We start from the raw sequence: 24996 nt of genomic DNA on the forward strand, positions 1-24996 counted from the left end.
TTTATATGATATACATAATTATCTGCTTAATTTTGCGTGGATCATGACACACTAATTTATTGGGTTAACCAATTATGATCCGCCCAATTTACTCCATTTACATATGAATTACATGACATATGTAGCGTATTATAGTTCTTTATTACCTTTTGAGGTTTTTTTGCACATATTATACAGTTTAAAAACATATATATTGAATTCAGTTGGCCATATATACATATATACAGATACAATTATAATAAATTATATTGCTTGTATCCACACTATTTCAGTTAGGATTAGATTTTGTTTGCGGCCGTAATAGTGTATTATGCTACATTTTGAAAGGAAAATACTGCAATGTTTTGAAAAAATCCGGCTATATTTTACAAAAAGCAGATGCTAATAATGTTTCTATATACGTAATTCAAATCGACCGATGAGAATTTTTTTCTAAAAATATATTCTTTTTTGTTTTCTATATTTTATATAGCCATAAAAAAAAAAACTTAGTATTAAATTAATGAAATAAATTGCATAACTCGCTTTGTAGATCATTTTAACCCAATACATTTTACTCTAACTCGTTCATTTAATGCCCTTATTTCACTCCATGAGTTTGAATTGATTGAATGTGAAAATAAATGGGATTGTGTGTGTGAAAACAAAAGAATTAATTAATGGACACATGCAATATGTACACATTATGGATGAGCCAATACATACTTCAATGGTCCCTTTTTGTAGATGAGACGACTCTTGTGAATGTAGACAGGGCAATGGAACTAATGGGAAAATGAAAGTTCAAAAAATATAAGAGTTCCACACATATTGAAGAGTAGTACAAACATATGAACATGCTCAAAACTTTAATTTTAACCATATAAAATAGCTAGTAGCCAATCAAACATACAAAATAATCATTGCTCCCTGGCGTATTGTTAGCTCATATTCTTTTAAACTCCTTCACCACCACACCCTGTAGATATCTAGGGGAATACTAATATATATGTGATTCCACAAAAGGGATAAAAAAATTTCAGTAGATAAAACAAATATATCTATAATCATCATTGTATTTCGTATGGTCAACCAATGCCACCACTATTTGACAACTGATCTACGCACATGCAAATTCAAAATTTGAAATTTATAATTTTAAAAATTTAATTTCTTTAAGTTATTAAATTCTAAATTTTATACTATAAATTCAGAATTTAAATTTAAATTACTGAATTTTATCGAATCTTGTAACCATGCCCTATGACATTTCTACTTGATGTCTTTAGACAATTGTTGACTTATCTTAAGAGTGGTATATACACAAGCCAAAGGGAATATATGGAAGTACATTTCCGCATTCAATTTGGACTTTTTTCTAAAATAAATTCTTTTAATCAATTATCACGGTAAGGATTATTACTACTATATGATTAGAAGATAAATATGGTTACAAACTTTGACATTAACTAATTAGTTATGTGGACAAAAAAGTGGTAAAAATCAATTTTAACAATCTAATATTTGTATCTTTGAAAATGACTTGTGTATATATATTCCTAGTAGCTAGTAAGCCTTATAAATCATTTCATTAATGTTATTCTTTACTAGAAAGAGTAAATAGTAGTACTACAGTAATAATTCCTCATCCAAAATGAACCAATGAGGCCCCAAGAGAGTTATCCTTGTAGCTAGTTAAGTCCACAGTGACCATTAGTTTATTGAAATCCAAAGCAGCTAGGGTGAAGAAACCCTTATCATCATGAGTTGATGAGCCATACAAATGTTAAAAGAAAATGCCTTGTCTCAAGGCAAAAGGCCAAAGTGATCTCAACTGTGATTTGGATATTTTATTGGAAGAAAAAAGAAAATATTTACAAAATTATTACTCATGATTAAGAAAAAAGAAAAACTAAAAAATAGTAGTAGTATAGCAGAAATGGATAGACCAATCGGGGTTGTGGTGGAGCGTTAAATACTTCTTCAATTTTAATATTTGATTTTCCTTGGAAAAGGAGTCGCCTTTATTAGAGAACGTTTTATCTCACAATGTATAACTTTCTAACGTGAATCCAGATTTAGTTAGACTTTGATATGAATATCGAATACAGTAGAGAAAAAAATAAGTATGAAAGAGAGCATTAAATGCATGGCAAGTGTTTCTCCCAACAGCTTCTGAAATGACATTAAATGCACCTCACTTTGCAGGAGCCCCCGCCCCCTTTCTCCATCACTCCTCAGCTGTCTCACCTTCACTCATCACAAACCTATTCCTTCTTTCTTCTTCACTTCATCTCTAATCCTGCTGTCACTTTTTTTTTTTAAAAAAATTCATCTTATTTGGTTAACTTTAACATTCGATATGTTCCAATTCTATTTATTACTACTAAATACTCCCTCCGTCCACAATTATTTGTCTGGGTAAGGTCATGCACATTCATCAAGGAAAATTTAATACAAGGTGTAATTTGACTAATATAACCCTACTATATCAAGAATACCAAAAGTCCACATAACTTTTCAATTGAACTACACAATCATTAAGGGCAGAATTGGAAAAAAATGACTAATTATTTCTTGATTGTTTAAATTGACAATTAATCTTGGACATCTATTTTTAGTATACCTGCCAAACAATTGTGGACGGAGGGAGTATCTTTTGAAAAACTTTAGTAATAATATTTTTTTTATTAAACATTTATAATATTATTTTAATACATACTATAGAAAATAATTTATACAACACACATAATATAAATTTTATTGATAGATAATATATTTGTCCATATTTTAATATTCTTCCAATATATTGTGTTAATTTCTTACCAAAGAAAATAACATATTTTAACACAATAATATTATATTTATATTGTCTGTATAATTCACTTTTTTAATATATAGTGCAGATTTATCATAATATTATTATATATATAAATAGTAATATTTCATGATATGATAACATATCTTCACAAACTTAGCAAATACATGTACATCAAACAACGTATATGCAAGCCTAAAATCAATAAATACCTCATAATATTTCCTAATTTTTTTTTATGTGTCTTAAATTTGATGAAATACTAAATATGTTTCAGGTGAGATATTAGGATTACATTAAGATAAATAAATTAGAATTTTATAAAATTGATGTAGTTTCTTAAAATATTCATATGAATGAAATCTCTCTTTACTGATTTTTTGGAGTGTTAAGATTACACTTCTTATACTATTTTATAAATAGTTTTTTAACATTTAAATATAACAATATATAATTATTTTAATTTAATTTAGCTTTATAAATTAACTAAATTAACTTTCATGAACCGGGTTGTAATAAGATAAAAGGGATGGAGTCATGAATATCATATAGTGTCCAAATACCTACTGATTATTTCCAACCAGGTAAGTTGAATCTCATGATATCTTTATGACAATCGCATATTTTGTCTAAATAACCATTAATTAATCTGCATAACAAGAATGGAGAACAATTGTTTAATCTTTATTGAAGAAGACATATATAACTTTCAAAGATATTGAACCTACAATATTCAGAAAGACATATATTACAACTTGATGAACTACAAAAGTTAAAGATAAAAACACATTTTCACTTGTGATCAAATGTGAACCTAGACCACATTGGCAAAGAAAAATAATCATGACAAACAGCGTCAAGTTAAAGTAGGTCAATTAAGATAACGTACAATAGTTGATTTGTCAATTGTCCCCCACCATAACATACCAAACAAAAGAGCCATTATGACTCTTCAACAAACAACTATAAATTCATCAAAACAAACCATAGGCTCCTGAAATTGACATATTTCTGTCACACAACTTGTCCAAATTGAAATTTTCATTCATTCACCCAAAAGCTGATTGATTCATGAACCAACTGATCTTAGTACCCTGAGTCAATACCCGAACCACCACCTTTGCTTTGTGTTAAGACCCAAATTAATAACCTCGAGCTAGTTGAGCCGGCCCTTACCACCTAGCAATGGTCTTTTCAGCGCGGTTCGTTCTTGACTCAGCCTCCAATTCAGCTCGAGTTCTTCACTGATCAGCTTCCACTCCTTTGTCAACTCGACTCATTAGCACCACTTTTTTTTTTCTACTAGTTAAACTACATATTTAAAAAAAAAAATTAAAAAAAAGGTGTCCTCCTTGTGCCAATTATTTTCGTATTTAGCTTTCACATTGAAGAGCAGCTTTAATCTTCTGAACAGTGCATGATATAAGATTATTGACTGTTTCCACAGATTCCACAGTAAGCTTGGCTGTAGGGAGACTATTCACCAATATCTGGAAGGCTACCGTCAAGAGCGACCCGCTAATTCTTTGATCTGGGCCCCCATTACATGAAGGCCCATTGGACCCACGAGATCCTGGGCCGTCGGGTACAATCGAGAATCCCGAAGGAAGCAAAGCCACGTAAGCCGAATCTCCACCGTTCATCACCACGTGCATTGCCGGTATATCAACTGGCGCGTATACAACAAGCGCCCCAGCCGCGTCTATGCAAGTCTCCTGAAGTATCAACATGCTGCTCTGATTCGCATTCATAGCCTGGAAATAAAGCCCATCGGTTATGAATATATTTACGAAAAATGCCATTGTCTGGTATAACACGTCATATTTTGTACACTTTTTCATGTAAAAAGGGTGATATCATAGTAGGGCTGACTAAAAAAAAGGTAACATGTATCATGTGTTTTGACTTTTTACAAATTTACAAAAGATGCAACAAAGTTAAAATTTATAGATCTGCAATAAGATGGTCCTTTAGAGATACTTCCAAATCCCCCTAGTTTGTCCTTTTCAATCAACTTTTCTTTTTTTTTAATCTTTAAGAAAATGAACCCCACACATGCAAAATCAATCAATCTTTTTACATGCATTCATATATATAAATCGCCATGCATTATATCTATCCATTCAAAATTAGTTTCTTTTAAAAAAAGTGATAAAAAGGGTCGAGGAAATTACACTAGCACGAAGGAGTGAGACGCAGTTGCCATGATCTTGGCCTTTGGCAATATGAGCCATTTCTTGCATAGGACCACCGTTGGATAGGATATCCCATTCGCTACGGAGGCGTTCGTCACGGAGGAAATCAAAGAGTCTTTGTGGGGAAACGGGCAACCAAACGGAAGTAGCAGCGCTTAAGACGATGCCTGCTGGTTCACCGGGGTCATCGACGCTCTTTCGAGTCATAACACGTACATCTTCATCAACATTACCTGCACAAAGTTTGTTCCACTTGTGTACCGTTGAAGCACAAACACCAGCACAAAAGTTATTTGTCATGCGTTGTGCTAGCTTCAACATGCTCCGCCTCCCACTTGGAGTTATTGCTGCATGTGATTTGATTTCTTAAAATTTAAATTTGGTCACAGAAAATATATGAGACTACTACTCATCACATGATAAGAGGTTGATTCATTGAACAATTGCACTAATATAGATTTTACTTTAAAATATCTATATTAATTAGTTACCTGTGTGATCCCTTGCGGAAACGGTGGATGACATGAGAATTGCAAGACACTCACACTGGCGTTGGAGGGTGGCAACCCATCTTTGTGCACCAAAGCCCATACCCGCGCTAATTAACTGCCGGTAAAGATGGTGATTCGCACCCTCTTCATATTCGGCATGTTCTACCCATGTAACCTACATAATAATTAACCCGTGTGAATTTATATAGTCGATCTGAACTTGCTTGGAATAAATTAAAGCATAATAATAATCACAAGGGGAGTCAATAAATTGTTGTCACAATTTTTCCTCATCACATAGTAAATTAATGATCATATACATTGTATTTATTATCGACTACCTATATTTTAAATTATGGAGTAATTTATGACAAGTATTTATCCCATAGGCAAATAATTTACAACTCCTAAGCAAAGTTAGTTGTGACAAATGAATTCAAACATTTACACCATGAATAACGTGACCTAACTTATTGGTGCTATTAATATAAATTTGTTCTAATCCAAACATGATTTACAACCTCCAATAAAAAAAAGTCCATACTTGAGGGGAAATTTTTGTGATGCAACAAGACAAATCTTGGAAATGGTTTCTAGCTAGGTTAGGTTCAAGGAGAGACATGATAGAACCTAGAACCCTAAAATTAGAAGTCATAAAATACAAATTTTCATCATTTTTATGCAAATTTGAAGGCACGAGGTTAGGTTTGAGACATTGAGAAATGTACCACAAAGCTTTAGACTTTGTAGATACTCACGTGACAACAAAAAAATAATGTAGTCAGTCTTGTTGTTTGACTAAAAAGTCCTTTAGTAGTATAGTATAAAAAACAAACACATCACAAGGCTGGAACCAGATAATACACAGTTAGATGAATTAATTATATACACGGGGGACTGATCGAGACAGCATCAGAGATTGGAATAGAAACATCAAATACATTGTTTAATTAAACCAATGTTTGAGAGTTACAAAGCAAATTTTTATTTTTATCTTCTTTCTGAAGAATCATATGAAATTAATGTGTCCCAAGGCACAAAAATATAAGTAATGGAGACTTCTATTCAATTTATTAGATTAATTAAATCGTCCTTAACCTCGATTTCCACACGTACGGTGTTCATATAATATTAGTATTAAGCTCATCTTAAGCAGGAAGTTGCTGAAATTTGATGACTTTTTAATACTGTTGTGTCCCCTATAATCAGCATCTTATCAGGTTCAATAATCTAATCTTTTTGGTTTTGGACCAAAAAAGACTAGAGCTTTTAGTCATTTTGACAATCCAAATTAGGTGGAAAAACCAATTCAATGTTCTGAACTAAGATCCAAAAATTTGTAGTTGCTCAACCAAACTCATTAAACACAAAAAAGCAAAATAGTAGCTACCCCATGAATGTAAACTCATTGAATATATAGTACTAAACGACACACTAGTAGAAGAGAGAAAAGTCTTCGTGTATAGAGTTACCGAATATAGATACCAGAAATAATAATTGAAATGCGAACCAAGTTTATTTCATTGAGAACTTACTTTGCTGTAGCCATTGGGCATATCTTGGACAACACAGCCAGAAGGAAGCCTTCTGCAATTTGGAAATGTTGGTGCACCAGAAGTTTCACGGATGGTATCAATCGACACATCAACGACAGCCCAAACACCTTCAGCATGTTGTTTGCAGAAACGCAGGAAATTGACCTCTCGAATTGGTACTAATGGTGAAAGCACTTGGAGTTCAGCATGCATCTATAAAGAATCAAGAAAAAAATTCATACTTCAACATTGACTAAATTTAATTAAAAAAAAAAGAAAGGAAGGTGCATTTTGATTTACCAGCTGAAGTGCACCATTTCTGGTTCCACCCATACCACTTGATATAACATCTGTTGTTGAGGTTCTAGCAATCAAACAAGGAAACATTTCTGCCCATTTGTTCTGTCAAAATTAAAGCTAATCATCAGAAAAAATTAAGATTTATGACTTCTTCATGTATGATAACTGACAAAGAGTATTTATAGGATTAGACACCTAAAAGTGCAATCAAGAAATTACTTACAGAGTCCATTAATGTCTCAACAAGAGCTAAACTATTGATTATAACCATGCCTGTCTCCCTGGAAGCCTCTGAAACAAAACTGTTTGGTCTCATACCAATACAAGGAGTAAATGTCCTTATGTACTCTTCATGGTTTAGTAATTCTCTACCACCTTCAATGCTCCTGAACCAAAGAGGTTCATCAGGTTGTGCCAATTTTACCAATTCCTCCATGGCAGCCAAAGCAAGTTCAAGATACATGGATCTTTCAAGTGATCTCTCAATTCCAGTTGACTGTCTATTTGAAGGCACAACTGGTAAAGAATTTGAAATCCCAACACCAAAATCAGGAGGTGCTAAGGGGAGTGTTGTTGGTACATTACTCATACCACCAAATCCATTACTTCCAACTCCAAGTTCCAAACTTGAATTAGGCATTGGGGGAGGCATAGAGGTCACTAAAGATGAAATGGGTCGTCCCAAAAACTTGCCAGCAAGTGCACAAACTCGATCTAATTCATCTTTCAGCCTAGCATTTTCAATCCTAAGATGTTGCTCCTCAAGAGAGATTTCACCAATCATTGCTGGACCGCCACAGTTAGTACAAATTGGATTTCTCATTGCCTCTCTTATAGACATGTTTTCTGCACGAAGCTTATCGTTCTCTTGCCTTAGTATCGAATTCTCATGGCGTTCCAGTTGAGTCTGGTGCAATCAAGATTCATTATTCAAGCAGCACACACAAAAAATAAATCTTTAAAAGCCATAAAAATTAAATCTTTTTTCTATTACCTTCATCTGAGTTCTACGATTTTGGAACCAAAACTTGACTTGTCTAGTCTCCAAAGAAAGCCTTTTGCTTAACTCCAACCTTTGTTTCTCATCAGGATGAGGACACTCCTTGAAAAGACTAGAAAAAAAAACATCTCATAAGAAAAGTTGAAAGAAAAATAAAAGATTTTTTTTTTCATTTGAAAAGATGGTAATGATTACGATTCAAGTTCTTGGATTTGCTGAGGAGTGTGTCGGTGGTATCTTTTCTTCCTTGGTGGTTTGTCGGCAGCATCTTGTTCATCACCCGATGCGCCTTCCAAGTTATCACTTCCAGATCTGCTGTCTGGTTCTTCCTCTCTACTCCTTCTACCAACACTGTTATTTCCCTCATAGTTTTCAGCCATTCTTGTTACCTCATTTTGCCCTTCCATACCTGTTTGCTGCAACCAAAAGCAAAAATAAACAAAAGGGTGTCATATAAAGTAAAAAAAGTTTCAATTTTTATGTTTTTTTTTTTTTTTTGGCTTACAAGAGCAAGAGAAAGTCCTGGAGAGTTGAACATGTTCTTGGCAAGAGATTGAGGAAGAAGTCTTGGCTGAGAAATTGCACCAGTGGGCATATTGTTGTTTTTATTGTCGTTGTTGCTGCTGCTGTTGTGATTAAATGGTATATCAGCAGCAATTCTTGCACCGCCACCACCAGAATTATTATCAAGAAAGCCCCCAAAATTCATGAAATAAACCAACAGAGACTCAAAAAGCACTTTAACTTTTTTGTATATTTGACAGATTCACTGTATCTTTTTTGTGCTAAAAATCAGCTATAATCAGAGCAGAAAGTGGAGTAAAAGTTGGGAGAAAAATTATGAGAGGTAGAGGAGACACAAGGACGAATCCAAATGTCTCCAACTTCCTCTCTAATTTTTACTCTTGAAAGAAAAATAACAAGGAAAGAAAGCAAAAAAAAAACCTTTACTTGTGCTACTCTTTACTACTCCTTGCCTTTCTCTTCTCTATACTTTCCTTAAATAACAGTACTAATTAAAATTCCTCTTCTCTCCCTCCTAACAAAAAAGTAAAAAAAAGGGGGACCTTTCTTAAACTAATCTTTTGCTGCAAATACAAAAGCTTAAAAGAATGGTTTAAGCAAGCAAAACCTTAAGTTTGAGGGCATTTTTCTGTTCTGTTATATGTATGTATCTCTGCATGCTTGACTTTTGTAAACAAAAAAAAAATAAAGCACAGAAAAGGAAGTGAGAGAAAAGAAGCTAAAAAGGCTTTGTTTAATCAGTTTTGCAAAGACAATAGAAGAGACGAGAGATAGAAAAAGGGGTAACAACAGTAGAAAAAAAATACTAAAAACCAAAAAAAAAAAAAAACAAAAAGGTTAAGATAATACGCAAAATTATGGACTCATCGAAGCCTTACATATACATACAGCCAAAACAGCACAGAAAAAGGTTTGGTTGACTCTTTCACCTCCACCCCTACCCCCCCCCCCCTCTCTCTCTCTCTATTTCTTGAAATCTTCCGTCAAGACTGTGAAAAAAATGTGTAGCTTTTTTATTTTCACAGTTGAACTTTTTACTGTAAAAAAAAAACAGAGATTTAACACAAGAAGAAAATGAAATGCCAGAGTAAAGACAGTTCATTCAGATCCCAAGATTTTGTTTTTTTACACTCACAAAATTTCTTCTTTATCTTTTTACTATATTGGGATCTGAAGTTTACATGAAGATTATATGAATTAATTACAGCAAGGTGACAAGTTTCATACAGGAAACAAGGGTTTATTAGTCAATGGGCTCATCACTAGATTAATTTAAAGGAAAATAATCATAAATATTGACGGAAAAAAAGATTCTTTCTCCTTAATTTTTTAATTTCTTTTTTTCTATTACTAAGATTTTGTTTTGACCCACTTGACCTGTGTGTAAGCGGGTCGTATTCATATTTGACAACTGTATTTGTTATTAACGGAATCCGGCGAGTCAAATGGCCGGTGACTCGCCGGCGTCAACTGCTGACGTTTATTACTCCTTTTCTCTGGGATCCCTTTTTTCTGTTTTTAGGTATATTGGGCCAAAAAATAGATGGACCTGATTTGGGCTTTATTTCCCACTTGTAGCTGGTCCATTTTTATGAATTCCCATCCGTCCTAATGAATGTGTCTAAGTCAAGGATATTTATTTGAAAATCGAAACAAACACGTCTGTTATATTTCACACTAGATCTTCAACGAGTTGTTCTATCTATCCTTTAATGAATTCTAACTTTTCTTAATGAATGTGTTAAGTCGAGGAAATTTGTAAAGATGGTGCATTGCCTATTTATTTCATAAGTTGGAACGAACAGGTCTATTATATATTAAAATCCTTTAATGAATTCTTACTCTTTCTAATGAATGTGTCAAGTCAAGAAAAATAGCAAAGATAATGCATCGCCTATTTTTTCAAAAGTTAGAACGAACACTATTTACTGTATCAGACCTTCAACCAATCATTCTATATTTGTCAAATCGGAACCCTTTCATTCCTTCCTAATGCATCTGTCCAAGTCAAGAAAATCAGCAACAATGGTGCATCGCCTATTTATTTGGAGATGAATGAACACGTGGGTTATATTGTTGTACTAGACATTCAACTAGTCATTCTATCTTTATCGTATTGAAATCCTTTCGTGAATTCTAACTCTTCTTAAAGAATATAACAGTACATCGCCCATTTATTTATAAATTGGAATGAACATTCCTACAATATATTAATGTACTATACCTTCAGAATTCAGGCTTCAACCAGCATTTGAGCTCTGTCAAATTGCAAGCCCCCACCCCAACCTTCTTTTGTTGAAATAACAAATATCAAGAAAAATAAAAATCTTAAACACGTAATGAATCTTGAAATATTATTTCTACATCTTATCTTTTATTACATTAGTATTCAGTATGTTTTATCAACTACTTACTAGATGTCATCTCTCATCAGTCACCCTTATAAATATAAAATAACACAATCTTTAAATATATAAACAAGAAAAAAATATGTTACTCATAAATTTTTGTCCCTACTATTATTTTACTTCAATCGTTGTGATACAATGTCGAGGCATAAATGGTTGTTCTTCGGATTTTTCCACTTGATATTATTAATATTTTTGATTAAATCATTCAACAAAATACACACGGTAACAAAAATAGCTTTTAACGGTAATAAATATATACATTAACAAAAAATGTAAAAGTCTTTACTAGCACTAGTTAATTATCACTAGATTCAATGTCGTTATAGGTTTTAGGGACATTTACAAAGAGTAATAATTGTCTCTAAAAAAATGTTTAACAGTAATTATGTTATTCTCGTTAATTAATTATCGCTTAAGATCATTTTAGTGTAATGCCGATTTAATTAGCATTAGTTTTAGAGGAAATTTCTACAAACCAACATCATTCTGGTTTCAGTAGAGTGTACCTCTTCTGTCTCAAATTATATGTCGTAATTTTTTAAAATAGTTATCCAAATTATTTACTATAATTTTAAAAGTTTAAGACAAAATGTATACACATATTATATTATTTTAATTATAGAGTGATGTTATAAATTATAATTGTTCAAATACCAATAAACAATAAAATAGTTTAAAAGTACTCTTTCTAATTAATGTTTTTTAAAACATGTAAAAGATAACCACGATCTATAATTTGAAACGAAGAGGGAGTATTATTTTGAGCAAACGTTCTCCATTTTTTTTTATAGCGGTACTTGCATTGTTGGCAACAACTTCGATAATATGCATTTTTACATTTCATACATTGATTGGTAAAACATAGTATAGTACTTTGAAGATTGATGTATATCCTCTTCAAAGAATTAATAACCTCCTTTGTCATTTAACACGTTACTATACATTACAATTGTTGACCGTTCAAAATATTTAAAAGGCATAAGAAAAATTATACTAGGTAAAAAAATTTGTCTGACTTTCGAAATTCAAAAATATCACATAAATTGGGACATGAGAAGTATATGAATTAGGGGCACTCTAGAAAAACATTTCAAAGGAAGTAACAAATTGTATCAAAAGTTTCGAGATATAGTAATAGTCTTGTTTGATTAGTTGCAAGTTGATGTCTCTTTGACATGAAAAAAATAGAAGAAAAGGTCCATTATGGAGGTTTAAAGTTTAATTTGTGTTGAAGCCGCCACTCATGCCATGTTTGAAGCCTCATGAGTCATGAATATTGTTGGGCACTCTATCACCATCACATTAAATAGCATTTACTAATTACTAAATTTGGTTAATTATTCTTATAAGCTCTAACCCACTGTCTAACTGTCTATGCCTCTAAGTAGTAGAGCCATCCTTGTCCAAGGTTTGTTAATTTGCCATCTCCTTGTCCTAAAATTATACCGTGTAAGATAGGTAATGAATAATTTAAATATGTGCTTATATTATCAGAAGCAGAGTCAGAATTATTTTTATTAACTGAGTTCTGAATATAATATTTATATCCATCGAATGGATTTCTTAAAATAAATATAAGGTTTGAGCTAAAATAATTGAATTTTGCTGAACCAGTAGTTAAAAGGACAAGCTATGACCCGGCCATGTATACCATATATTGAATCTTCTTCATATATTTACTTTGTAATCGCAATACATTGACTGACCTTGTTGAGCTAGAAATGTTAAATTTTGATGTTATAATGAGTATGGATTGGTTCTTTATATATTAATTCTCTTTAACTAGTGAAAATCATGACTTTGCGGTTAGAGAGGGTTAGAGTCCTACATTTGTTGGAGAATGGATTAGTTGTCTTCTTATATTGACTTGGACAATCAATCCCTCTTGAGCTTGATTTCGGATTGAGTTAGACTCTGATTTCATATTTTTACATGGTATTAGAGCTAGGTATAGCCCAATTTGAACTTCCGGTCCATGCTCCAGTTGGTACTAAGCGTGAAGGGGTGTTGGAATGGATTAGAATCTCACATTGATTAGGAAATGAACTGATGGTCTTATTATATGGTCTTGAATAATCCTCTCCTCTTGAGCTAACTTAGATTTAAATGTCATATCTTTACACGTTATAATATGCCTCTTTTTGTTAGGTTCAAAATTAATATTTATGCGTGTATACATACATTTATATATTGTTTTGTCTTTTTGTATAAACACTCATGTATGGTTCGAGTAGATGTGAGATATCATATCACACGGTTCTAATTAATTCGTGTGAAATGACTATAGGAGTCCAGGACCATGTTATCAATATTCAATTAAAAGAAAAAAAAATTGCTTTTATAGTGAAAGAAATGTCAATTCAAGAATTGCAAAAAATGCAAGTTGGAGGGGAAATTAGTAGTTATAATGACCCCAGTAGCATTAATTTGAAAGGAGTTTAATGCAATCGATCACCTCTTTCCTACAAATTTTTTGGCTCACAATATGAACCATATTTTATAAGCAACATTGACAACTTCTGTCAATTCATAACGATATAATCTAGAACTAGTTTATCTTTAAAGAATAAAAAAAGCATATTAATAAATATAAATATTGATAATTAGCACTTCATATAAATGTTATTAAAAACTTTAGTGAGACTGAATGTAAAATTATCATTTTGTTGTAAAGATACACGTATATATTCTTATCCCATATTATTTTTTGATTTTCCTTGATGAAAATTCTACCTCCACTACTGATTATTATAACCTTACTAAAATTTGTTTTGAATATCGGTTAAAGTGGTCAATACCTTACATGCATAAATGACCAGACCACATATATTAAGTGCTCTAGGCTTTAGGCTAGCATTAAGAAACCTAACATGCACTTAAATTTTGTATCGATCGACTTCACATCATATATAGTTGTATAAAATATGTACTTTTAGTAGTGATTTAATAACTTTTGACAACTCTCTTGTTATATACTTTATCATTTCTCTTAATTACTTACTCTTTGGAATATAGACAAACTTTTTTATGTGAACTAATTATATGGTACATTAAATTGAAAGCTAAAAAGTGGAACTAGAAACGCATTCTCACCTAATGAAGACAATAAAAAGTACTGTTTCAATGATGTAAACACCTAGTTTTTGAATAGTATAATATTGTGGTGATTTATTTTACACGTTACAATTATAAGGCCCTACAAATTTGGTTATGTTTTTCTTCATTGTGAACATAAGACTTATGTAGAACACTTCAAATTGCCACTCTTAGTGAAACACAAGTTTTGACTATGTATATATTATTGTCAAACTTGTCATTTTACTTCTTCTACTTGAAAGCAACAATTCGTTGATTAAAGATATATATATTGGATGAACGTCTTGATATAGACAATATTATATATACGTATGATCTTTTTATACAATTAAGTCATATCGCAGCTTGTTATCACCGGTCGTCTTATAAGTGAATTTACATTTGGTGTACTAGTGTGTGTCGAATTTTTATTTGACAAAACAATATTGAAATTCATTAATCATGAAAAGTCATTTTTGAATCCTTGGATATTTCAATTTTCTATTATACAAACCAAATTCATTTGAAATCGTACAAAGGAAAAGTATGTGGATCTGAGTCATCAGACCTATTTGAATCATGACTATATCTGCTATTATGATGTTCACAGTCAATAGAGAAGAAATTTTGACTATTTGAGCATCAACAATTGATTTTTTTTAAATCTCATATTTAGACTCCACAAGAATTTGTCAATATTTTTTATTTTTTTTTGTTGCTAAGGTGTTCCGGCCTCCTTTTTTTTTTTTGGTTGGTTGGATTTTGCAAGTCTTGTGTTAGTCTTCTTTTTTCCTTGGGCTATTATAAATTTGGGCCATCATATATTCATGTAAGGTAAAATTTACATATATTCTATTTTTTCTAGATCCTATTGATAGAAACTAAATTGCTGTTGTTATTGCGTTCCCTTATGTTTGTTTGGTACTATCCAAAGGTTTGGCAGATATCGATTATTCAGAATTTAGACTATGTTAGTATATTATGTAATCATATAGTTCTTTCTTTCTCTCATATATATGTATAAAATGATAGTATTCAGGTCAACCTGCTTACTTACATTTCAACTATGTATCTGCAATCTTCTACCTACATAGGCATCGAGTTACCTTGTCCCTCGGGACTTTAGCAAATGACAAGAAATGAATTAAAATGTTGTCTCTATTACTATCTCCGTCCACTTATAATTATCATAGTTTCCTTTTTAGAGTCAAACAAAAATAATTTTGACTAATATTTTACGATGTATTTTTTCATCATATCAATATGCAGAAAATTGGAATTTATAGTACTTTTCGTATAGTTTTTGAATATTTAAATTTTTTGTTTAAAATATTGAATTAATGTAATCTAATTTAACTTTGAAAATTAGTCAAATTGACTTTCGAAAAATGGAACATGACAATTAAAAGTGTACAAGGGAGTAGGATTTAAACACCTTGATCACTATTTTATGAAAAATAAAAGTTAGATTCAACTTAATTAAGTATTCATTTATATATTTTTTTAGTTTCTTTCATGTGCTTGGAACGTCACGATTAAGCAAATATTCCCTAAAATAAAACAAGTAAAAAGATAGTGGAGCCAAAAAAAACCCATTATAATTGAAAGACACCAGATGAAATGAGGAGCCAATGGACAGTGCAGGAGCTTTAGGAGCAAACAAAACGCATGAGTGTAACCCGTGATCAATTTTATACTTTTGGGACCACTCTTGAAAGGCACTATTTCAAACTCTTTTTACTCTGTGCCAGCCAGAACAACTTTGTTGAATCACATGCAACTGTATCAACAATCATCACCTTTCTGACACCCAAGAATTTTCTTTAACATGAAAAAAGGTACCTCATGATGAACAAAGTTACTCGATATCTATACTAAGTGGGTGAAATTACTATGTTAATCAGCTTTCATTCAGCGGGTTACAGTAAAAGCAGCAAACATGACATGTTGGCTCCTAAGTTTGTTGACAATAACTGCCAATAATGAGGAATGCACACAGACAATAAACTTAGATCAGGTAAGAGCCTAATAAAGGTTATTCATTCATGTGAAGAACAACAGGATGAGAAAAGCCCCTGTAAGGTGGGTGATTTTGTTTGACTGAACATGCCCAACTCAGTTGAACTTGCAGAAAAGGGGCCTCATTATGTGCAGCAGATGTTCTGTGTGAAAAGGAAGCCGAAAACAGTACCCAAGTGTGTGGCATAACGGTCAATGAAATTAGTTAAAGCCATGAAAATACAAAAGGTTCATATCTCTATAGAGACAAAAAAAAGACGTTTGGTAAATTACTTGGTACTTGTGCTAGTGGAAGGTAATTGGTACCAAATGAATAATCAAGGTGCACACAAGCTTGCCAGGCACAGATGTGTACCAGAGATGCTTGAAAGTTTGGAATTTGGTGAAAATTGCTAAATATATGATTTACTGGAATTTTTCAGCTCCCTGCATTGTGTATGGACTGCATGATGTTGAGATTTAACAGGATGAGGAATAGACACAAACAATGCAGTTTACTCTTCTAAAACGACTATTCAAAAACATTCAAGTTTTTGGAGATAAAATACATATGCAAGTAAACAAAGTTCCTATGCACACAGAGGTGTCCACATATGATGTAAAAGAAACAAAAGAAATAAGGAAATGGAAGGATTGAACATAGTCAAGCAAGAAATGAGAAGCCAATGTCATTGCCCTAAAAATATATTATAAATATGATGCAGCAACTAGTTATTGCCACTTCATACCATGTAACTTTTGCCAACTTGAGTCTGGTAAACAAGAAGCCACCTGGCTGGTCTTTTTCTAATACCAAAGAAGTTCGGAGAGTTTGTAACAGTGATACTATAAAAAAGAATTTACAGTTTTCCCTCATCCTTGTACACTTCCATTTAATTCTACATAAGCTAATTGAAGAGACAAGAAAGAAGTAGAATAGATGCATCATTTGAAACTAGTTATTGGGACTTAATAATGAGACAAAAAGGATATACCTACATTACAAAAACAAAAGGATCAATCAGTAGGATGCAGAAGGTAGCTTCCAAAAATTCTTCGTGGCTACCAAGATTTTCTCCCTTCCATGTGATTCAGGTTCTTTCTCATGAATACTTGCCGTCCATCTTACAGCAGGAGCAATACGCTCTACTTTGTCTATCACTTCAGGAGAATCCCGAATTATAACAGTTCCTTCAGGTCGAAGAATTCTATCAATTTCCACCATCAAATCCACAAGGCTGCACCTGGAAGAATGTATAAATGGTTCAATCACTTTGCAACTAAGGGGCTTGGTTCAAAACTTTCGCTAAATTTGGTGTATCATGCATGCCCGTCAATGAAACCTAGCACAGCCTTACATCTCTTTTTTTGGTATAATTCCAGCTCTTTGTCTATCTCATGACTAAGAGGGCTGAGAAAGAATTATTCCCTATAAACAAGTCTAACATCAATTTAACTGGCAGAGAAAAGCATGGCCAATTACAATTTTTAGATTTCAAACCCCTTCTCTTATTGCTAACTCCTTACATGCTGAATGACCCTTAGGAATAAGAATACATTTCTATTTAACCTTTTCAAAAACTAACAAGGTATTAAGTTTACTGCATCATCTCCATGCAGATCAATTATATCTTAGAGGCAAGGAGCATTCTACAACAGTTATGTCTAGGGAGGAGAAAAAAGATGCATTAATGTTTAACCTTGATAAATTAATCAACGAAGAAATATACTGCTCTCAAAATTCAGATCATGAGTGTACTTGTGATTCTACTGTTCACCTAACTTTATTAAGGTTGTTTGAAAATTAAAAAAATACCATCAGAGAAGAAATTCATCTCTAGAAAAAGAAGATAGAGTCTATATTCCACTAGAAAAAGTGCTCTGCTCTTGACTTGAAATTTGTTCAAGGAAACCACAAGTTTTTGGCTGACAGGTTTACAAGGGAGGTTACAACACAACATCCACTGGTTGGTATCAGTGGATAGTTAGCTATAATACATAAGGTGAATTCAAATGATGGTTATTTCCCAAAATCTCAGCAAGTGCAAATAGTAAAGCATTATTCGTCACTGAAACCAGATACAAGATGAATGGTTGCAGAACTTTATGTCGAATACTGATCCAATAACGATAGAAGATGAAATTCAATGTGTACACAAATAACTATCATGCTTCATGCAATGTCTACATGCAAATGAACCAATGCAGCAATTTGTTTCCAAAATCTCAACCCAGAAGTTGTAACAGAAAGTATTATCAGAGCATACTGGTATTCAAGTCCTCAAGATTTACTGATGTTCAATAGTTAAAATATTGATATCTAAACATTGGGAGTGGGGGCAATGTTGATGAGTTCAGGAAACTACTATGACATGATAGCCTAAAAGAGGCTGCCATGGACATTTTGGGTTAGTAAAACCAGATTAATTGGAGGCTACCCTAAAACCCTAATCCATGCATGCATAAAATAAAGGGGCTACATATTTTCTCTGGAGGCATCTTGAAAATTCCATAACATCTTGGAAATTTCACAAGGAGATCAAGACATCGACTACATCATCTTTCTCAAAGTTCTTTGGTTCTCAAAGTTGGCTATTCCCATGTATTGATGCCTAAACGTTGAGGGTGTGCCAATGTTGGCGAGGTTAGGAACCCCATTATTATATGATAGCCGGAAAAGAGGATATCTTGGTTGGCAATTCTCAGGTATTCACCCACTTACTTCATGAGAGGAAACAAGCTCTCTCGAAAAAAGTAAATTAAAGCACATAGCTTTTATATAAAAATATTACTCAATTCCAAAATGATTTTACATTTTTTTGATTGGTATTCCAAAATGATTTTACACAAGGCTTCATGGTTTTTATATAGGCCACAAAATCTAAGTACAAAGCTTAAAAATAGATTTCGGGGCATGAGACCCTCTATAGACCAAAAGAATAGAACAACTATTGCATCAAATAATTTTTGGAACCAAGTCAGGACCACATTTGTCAATGATTCTTAGAGAAATTTATTAAGTTATTAAGTACTTAAAGATATACATTTATATGGATGTGTACGTGTGTTTCTGAATCCTGCTCATACAGTATAATGGTATACTTCCAAGGGACTGGGTTCGTTTCAATCTCAACAGAGGCAAAAAAAATATTTCTTCTCGTATGTCTAAGCCTTGTTACTTGTTAGGCAGTTAAATGGTAACTATGTCAGAGAGAAGTAACAGGTACCCCTGAATTTGTCAAGATGCACAAGAGATAGCCATGATGCAACAACCATCATCAAAATAAATAAATAAACATAATGGTATTCTACTCATAAAACAACTAGATTTCAACATAATCGGCTATACGCATTCTCAGACATATTACTCCATTTAAGTTCATCTTAGTCCAATATTATACAAAATAAAACTAGAAACTCTATGTATTTTCTACTAACACATCAATTTCTGACATGACTAAAAGGCTCCTACAAAAATAATGGACCTAAAGTAGACTTAATAACATGACTAAAACTTAATCCCAACTAATTGGTATCACCTTCGCCTATATAAATTTTCTACTTCTGTTGTGCTTTATCTTGGACTAGATCTGATTATTCCTTTTGAGACAACTTCTTCTCAGTCTCATTGATTCCAAGAGATTGTACACTACCTCTTGTTCAAGACAAAGAGATTGTATTCAAACCATATGATGATCTTATTTTAGATCTTAATTACTATCACCAAGGTATTGTACATAATTATTTCTAGATAAGATTAATTTCACACATAACCCAAAAATACTGATACAATTCATTTGCAATGAAATCAGATCAATAGTTCAGCTATATTAGTATTTGTAAAAAACATGTCGAAATAACTACTTGGATTAATATAGTTTTTGCATCACTTAAATGCTCAAATAACTGAAATATCATACAAGATATCATTTCTCTCATCAATAATTAATACGCAATATAGTTTTACATTGTATTAATAGATAAGCTGCCTTCTCTAGAAATAGGTGAGAACTTTCATGTTCAATTGGAAATATCTAATTACAGATAATTAAAAAAAAAGAGTATAGAAGAATCCAGAAGATTAGACATACCTGATCTTGCCAGAAACGGGATCCTTTATGAGAGATTCTATGGCACCCACGTGAATCAGATCATAAGTCCGAGGATATGTTGAGAAAGGCTCACACCTGTGACACGAGTGGTAAATGGAGTTCATTAGTTGAAGTGAATAACCAATCTATCCATTTCCTTTGGGGAAAGAACAACATGAAGCAAGAAGCTAATGTCAGCACTTATCATGTGGAGGTTTCATTTTTCCATGGCTCTGTAAGTTTTCGGATAAATAAATCACTAGGGGATGAGCCTTTGAGTAAGGAAAGAACTTTCCAGACATAAAGAATAAAGAAAGAGAATTCGTATCATAAAACTCGCTGTCTAGCAGAAAGGATTTAGACTTTTTTTCTTAGAAAAAGGGATAATGATCCAGAATCCAGTCAACCATATACTTCTAAGAATGACTATCAAATATGTGATAGAAAAATTCTTGACCCACCAGTCGTGGTAAACTCCAATAAGGCCTCTGTCATAAATGACATCAAGTGTTAAAGGCTTTTGTGCTGGAACAACATTCATCACCCAGATTGGATCTGATGATAATGCTGCAGCAAATCCTCCAAAAAATGCATTCATGTCCATGACATTACGAACTGATGAAGTTCCTAGTTTCAAGTTCAATGAACTCTTATAATATGCAACTCTCCGTGCCCATCTTCTTGAGTCAGCTTCAAACACATCCACTCCATTTTTAGTTACAATTGCCCTAGAAGGAGCTTTTGTCAGCCTCGCTGGCCATTTTGGAATTTTCCCAATGGCAAATTCTCCTTTGGAAGATGAAGTCCTAGTCACACATTTTTTCAACTTGAAGTACCTGCAATTCATTTGAGACAGAAAAATAGAGATATTTATTTATAAAGCTTCCAACAACAATATGCTTATCAAGGCGAATGCACCAAAAAATTGTTGGAGATCGCAGAAAGATGTAACTGAAGACTATGAAAGGAGAGAAATAAAAAAAAAACAATTAGAGAAATCATGAATAAGAATCACCATGCAGCACTTGGATCAACTGATTCATCACACAGCTCAAGCCCAAATTCATTTTGAATAGGAACACATGAATCCCCTTGAGGCTTTTTCCAGATGGCAGTGTTTCCATCTACAACAATCAACTCATAGCACAATGATCTGGCCACTGTTTGGAGATCCGCCCACTCCTTATCTTGCTTGGGCCACTGCACGGGAGGACCAGAAATGACAAGGTGGCCTCCAGGGCGGAGTAACCGGTCAACTTCAATGAAGTATGTTGCATCTGCATGGCAAACTCTTCTGTCAGGGTTTTCAGACAAGATATATAAAGCACCTTGACAATGACCATGGAACTCAGAGAACTCACTATATGCAGTAAAAGGAATCAAACACCGTGAACAATGAACCAAATCAAATGAGAAGGCAGGAAAAGGAAGCCTGCGTGTCCCAAGCATGGCAACAAATGCAGGTATTCCTCGTTCCAAGGCAAACTGTATTTGTGATTTATGTGAATCTCTTGGAGCAAAAGAGAGCGTCAAAATCTCTTCAGAAAGTAGATAGCCACCAAAACTAGCCACCTGCAGCAGGAACGAAATATTATGGTCACAGATTTCGAAGAACATTACTATAGATTCAAAGGAAATGAGCAAAAACAACGCACCCCACATCCCATATCAAGGGCGGTCCTCAAAACTCCACCAGCTATCGGAATATACTGTTTAAGTTTCTCGATATACTGCTCAGCTCCATCAGGAAACATAGTTCCACCACCAGGAAAGATAAAATATGGCCCTTCCTTTTTCATCCATCCTTGGTGTCCTTTCCTGTCAGCTATTTTATTATATGGCATATTCTCATGCCAAATCTGGGAAGAAAGGGAAGGATTAGTGTGACCTTGCACTGGAACATCAAACTTCCATAAGAAAAAAGAAGTGAACAATGCAGCCCTCAACAGAATGGGTTCCATTTAACGCATCTGAGAGGCTCACCATCACATATGCAATGCAACAATTTAAGCAGAATCTAAAAGAAAATAAGAACTGTATATTTAACATATTGAGAGGCTGAATCTAAAAAAAATAAGAACGGTATTATTTAACATGTTGAGAGGCTGAGTTTCTTTTTTTGATAACCGTGGTGTTCAGCCTGCTTGCGTGCACCTCGACTAATTCCACAAGATACCTATCACCTCCCACCAGCAACAAGTACTAAGTAACTCTATCCACCAAGACTAGGACAGATAGGAAGAAATCACCTAGTGTTTTTGTCTCAATTGAGATTTAAACTTGAAACCTCATGTTTCTCAACCCACTGCATTGGCCACTAAGACACATCCTTGAGTGCATATTGAGAGGCTGACTTACTAAGAACTGCCACCAAAAGAGGCCCAAGAAAAGGGAAAAGCCACTATCCACATTCATCTAAAAGGAAAAAAGGAAGACTAAAAGAAAACTATTGTGGGATCCATCTAATGAAGCAACAAGTGTGAATACAAGTATTAAGCTAGATCATACATAAGCTGCAGATGGGAATACATCTAGAGGCAACTTAAACATTGTTCGAGGTAGCTATCTCCAGATCACCTACACTAAAATCAACCAAACTGAGGGAACTTATGAATTCAAAAATCACTCAAACTGTTACAACCTAACATAAGCAAAACTATCTCCCCTAACAGCTTAAAACTTTTAAGGGTCACACATTTCAACATGAACTTAGAGCATGCAGAATTAGTGAGCCCCATCATCACTGCCATCCATCAAACAAAGTATTACCACGTGCTATTTCAAAGAAAACAATTAGACTCACTAGGAAGGCTGCATCTTGAAACCTAAAGTAAGTAAATACAAGTGTTTCTTCGACACATTTCAACACAAACTTCTGGGCTGCAGGGTTATTAGCTTCAGATCAATAACAACTAACCAAAGATTCGCCCTTTTCAGCACCAAAAGTAAACCTATGAGATCAGAACAGTTTTTTTAAATGCATTACCTTGTGCAAACTCTCAGGCCATTGAACAGGAACGCGGTAACCTTGTGTCGGTGGAATCAAACAAAGAGGCGTATCCTTAGGCAATGGACAATGTCTTTCCCTATAAAAATTCATCTCTCTACTCAATTGGCTATTGATTCTCGGATCTTCACAAGGCATATAATCCACATAGTCAGCTGAGCATGCATCAATGGCTGTGTTGTGTCTCCCTGATTCCACCTATTCCAAAATTACCATGTCAAAACAAAAAAAAAAAACAGATCGAACAGAACTGAAGTACTAAATAATTTTTACCTGAGCAATTAGGCGACTACGCTGGCGTGGATCCCCAGAGGCAGAACGGAGAAGAGTCTGGCGGCCTGAAGCAGCCAAAGAATCACCCAAAGGAGTACAGAGAAGAAGGAAGAAAATCAAGACTGCTGCAAAGAAAGCTGCTGAAACCAAATCAAGAAGTCGCCATTGTCGAACATTTCGCTTCGATGATGGTAGATTTAAGTGACCCATTTTCAGTATTTTGAGCAGTAGCAGTTAACAATACAACTTCAAGATCCAATCACACATATAGATATGTTTATTTATAGAAATTAGAGTGTGGAAGATAAGGATTTGAAGATCTGAAGCATATGTATGAAGTAGATTTGTACTTGCTTTTTCAAGTGAGTGTGACTTAGAGAAGCTTGCAGAGAGAGGATATTTTTATTCTTTATTTTTTAGTATTTGTTACATTCAGACATTTTGGTGATTTAAAACTTATAAGGGATTTAAAAGAGGAAGTATGGAGATCTATGCAAACATAATTTCTTTGTTAGGTATATTACATTTGACGTTTGTCCCTCTTACAGATAGTTTTTTAGCATAAACTTTTATTATTTTTATTGAATGGTTAGAAACAGTTCAATGTTATAAGTAAAATGTTATGAAGATATTCGATAAATTTTGAACTTATTAAAGATGGACTCCTTAAACTCTTTGATGTCAAGTCTAAAACCTTAATTAAGGTAGATGTGAAATTAGTGCTTTAGGGTTGGTGTATTCTAATTTAAACATTACATTCATCTGTGAGCGTGTACCATCAATGTAGATTTCAAAAGTTAAAGTTACTCAGTTTCAAAGGCATGAGGGGGGGATATGGACTTTTTTTACAGTTTCAAGTATTTTATAAAGGATCGATGTAGATTATGAAGATATACATAAAAGAATTTGAACGCATAGCATGTGTTCCTTATACAAAGTTTTATCACTCAACCATAATTAGTGATATGTATATCTCGATTAATAGCTCAACAAGTAAACTATCATTAATTTGTTGTACAAAGAAAGCCTGGTTTATATATGGTACCCCAAAAAAAAAAACCAGAAATGTCGGTGGTTATTTACACTTTCTTCTATCCTTTAGCCGTATGTATTGGTTTAAATTATGCCTGGACCCAACAGGGATATCACTTTTTTTTAAAAAGACTAAAAATACGATGATAACTAGGGAGTATAAAACAGACGGTACTAGTGAAGAAAAACAGAGTCATCAACCAAACCAACCAATACAAAATAGATTAAACTCGAAGACTAATGACCATTGATGAATACGTCAGCAC

General features: G+C 33.3%; 2 protein-coding genes and 1 long non-coding RNA gene across 3 annotated transcripts; 1 reads left to right on the plus strand and 2 right to left on the minus strand.

Moving 5' to 3' along the window:
* Positions 1–3653: 3653 nt before the first annotated feature.
* LOC125815323 (homeobox-leucine zipper protein ANTHOCYANINLESS 2) lies at positions 3654–9085 on the minus strand. The gene is made up of 9 exons (XM_049494771.1): positions 8824–9085; positions 8514–8734; positions 8313–8430; positions 7542–8225; positions 7319–7420; positions 7019–7231; positions 5484–5658; positions 4972–5339; positions 3654–4551 (listed from the first exon to the last, which is right to left on the minus strand). The coding sequence occupies exons 1-9, from the start codon at positions 9025–9027 to the stop codon at positions 4171–4173; spliced, it is 2466 nt and encodes an 821-aa protein (XP_049350728.1). The 5' UTR covers positions 9028–9085; the 3' UTR covers positions 3654–4170.
* LOC125815324 (uncharacterized) lies at positions 9064–9532 on the plus strand. The gene is made up of 2 exons (XR_007442165.1): positions 9064–9100; positions 9134–9532. It is a non-coding gene; the product is annotated as an uncharacterized LOC125815324 (long non-coding RNA).
* Positions 9533–16988: 7456 nt separating this feature from the next.
* LOC125815553 (probable pectin methyltransferase QUA3) lies at positions 16989–24205 on the minus strand. Its single transcript, XM_049495049.1, has 8 exons — positions 23699–24205; positions 23405–23623; positions 22074–22277; positions 21780–21990; positions 21434–21695; positions 20880–21254; positions 20419–20514; positions 16989–17571 (listed from the first exon to the last, which is right to left on the minus strand). Exons 1-8 carry the CDS (start codon positions 23906–23908, stop codon positions 17349–17351), a joined length of 1800 nt encoding a protein of 599 aa, XP_049351006.1. The 5' UTR covers positions 23909–24205; the 3' UTR covers positions 16989–17348.
* Positions 24206–24996: the final 791 nt, after the last annotated feature.

The sequence above is a fragment of the Solanum verrucosum genome, unplaced genomic scaffold (genome assembly GCF_900185275.1).
Source record: "Solanum verrucosum unplaced genomic scaffold, falcon-dt-bn FXZP01000261.1, whole genome shotgun sequence".
In the NCBI taxonomy this organism is placed as follows: domain Eukaryota; kingdom Viridiplantae; phylum Streptophyta; class Magnoliopsida; order Solanales; family Solanaceae; genus Solanum; species Solanum verrucosum.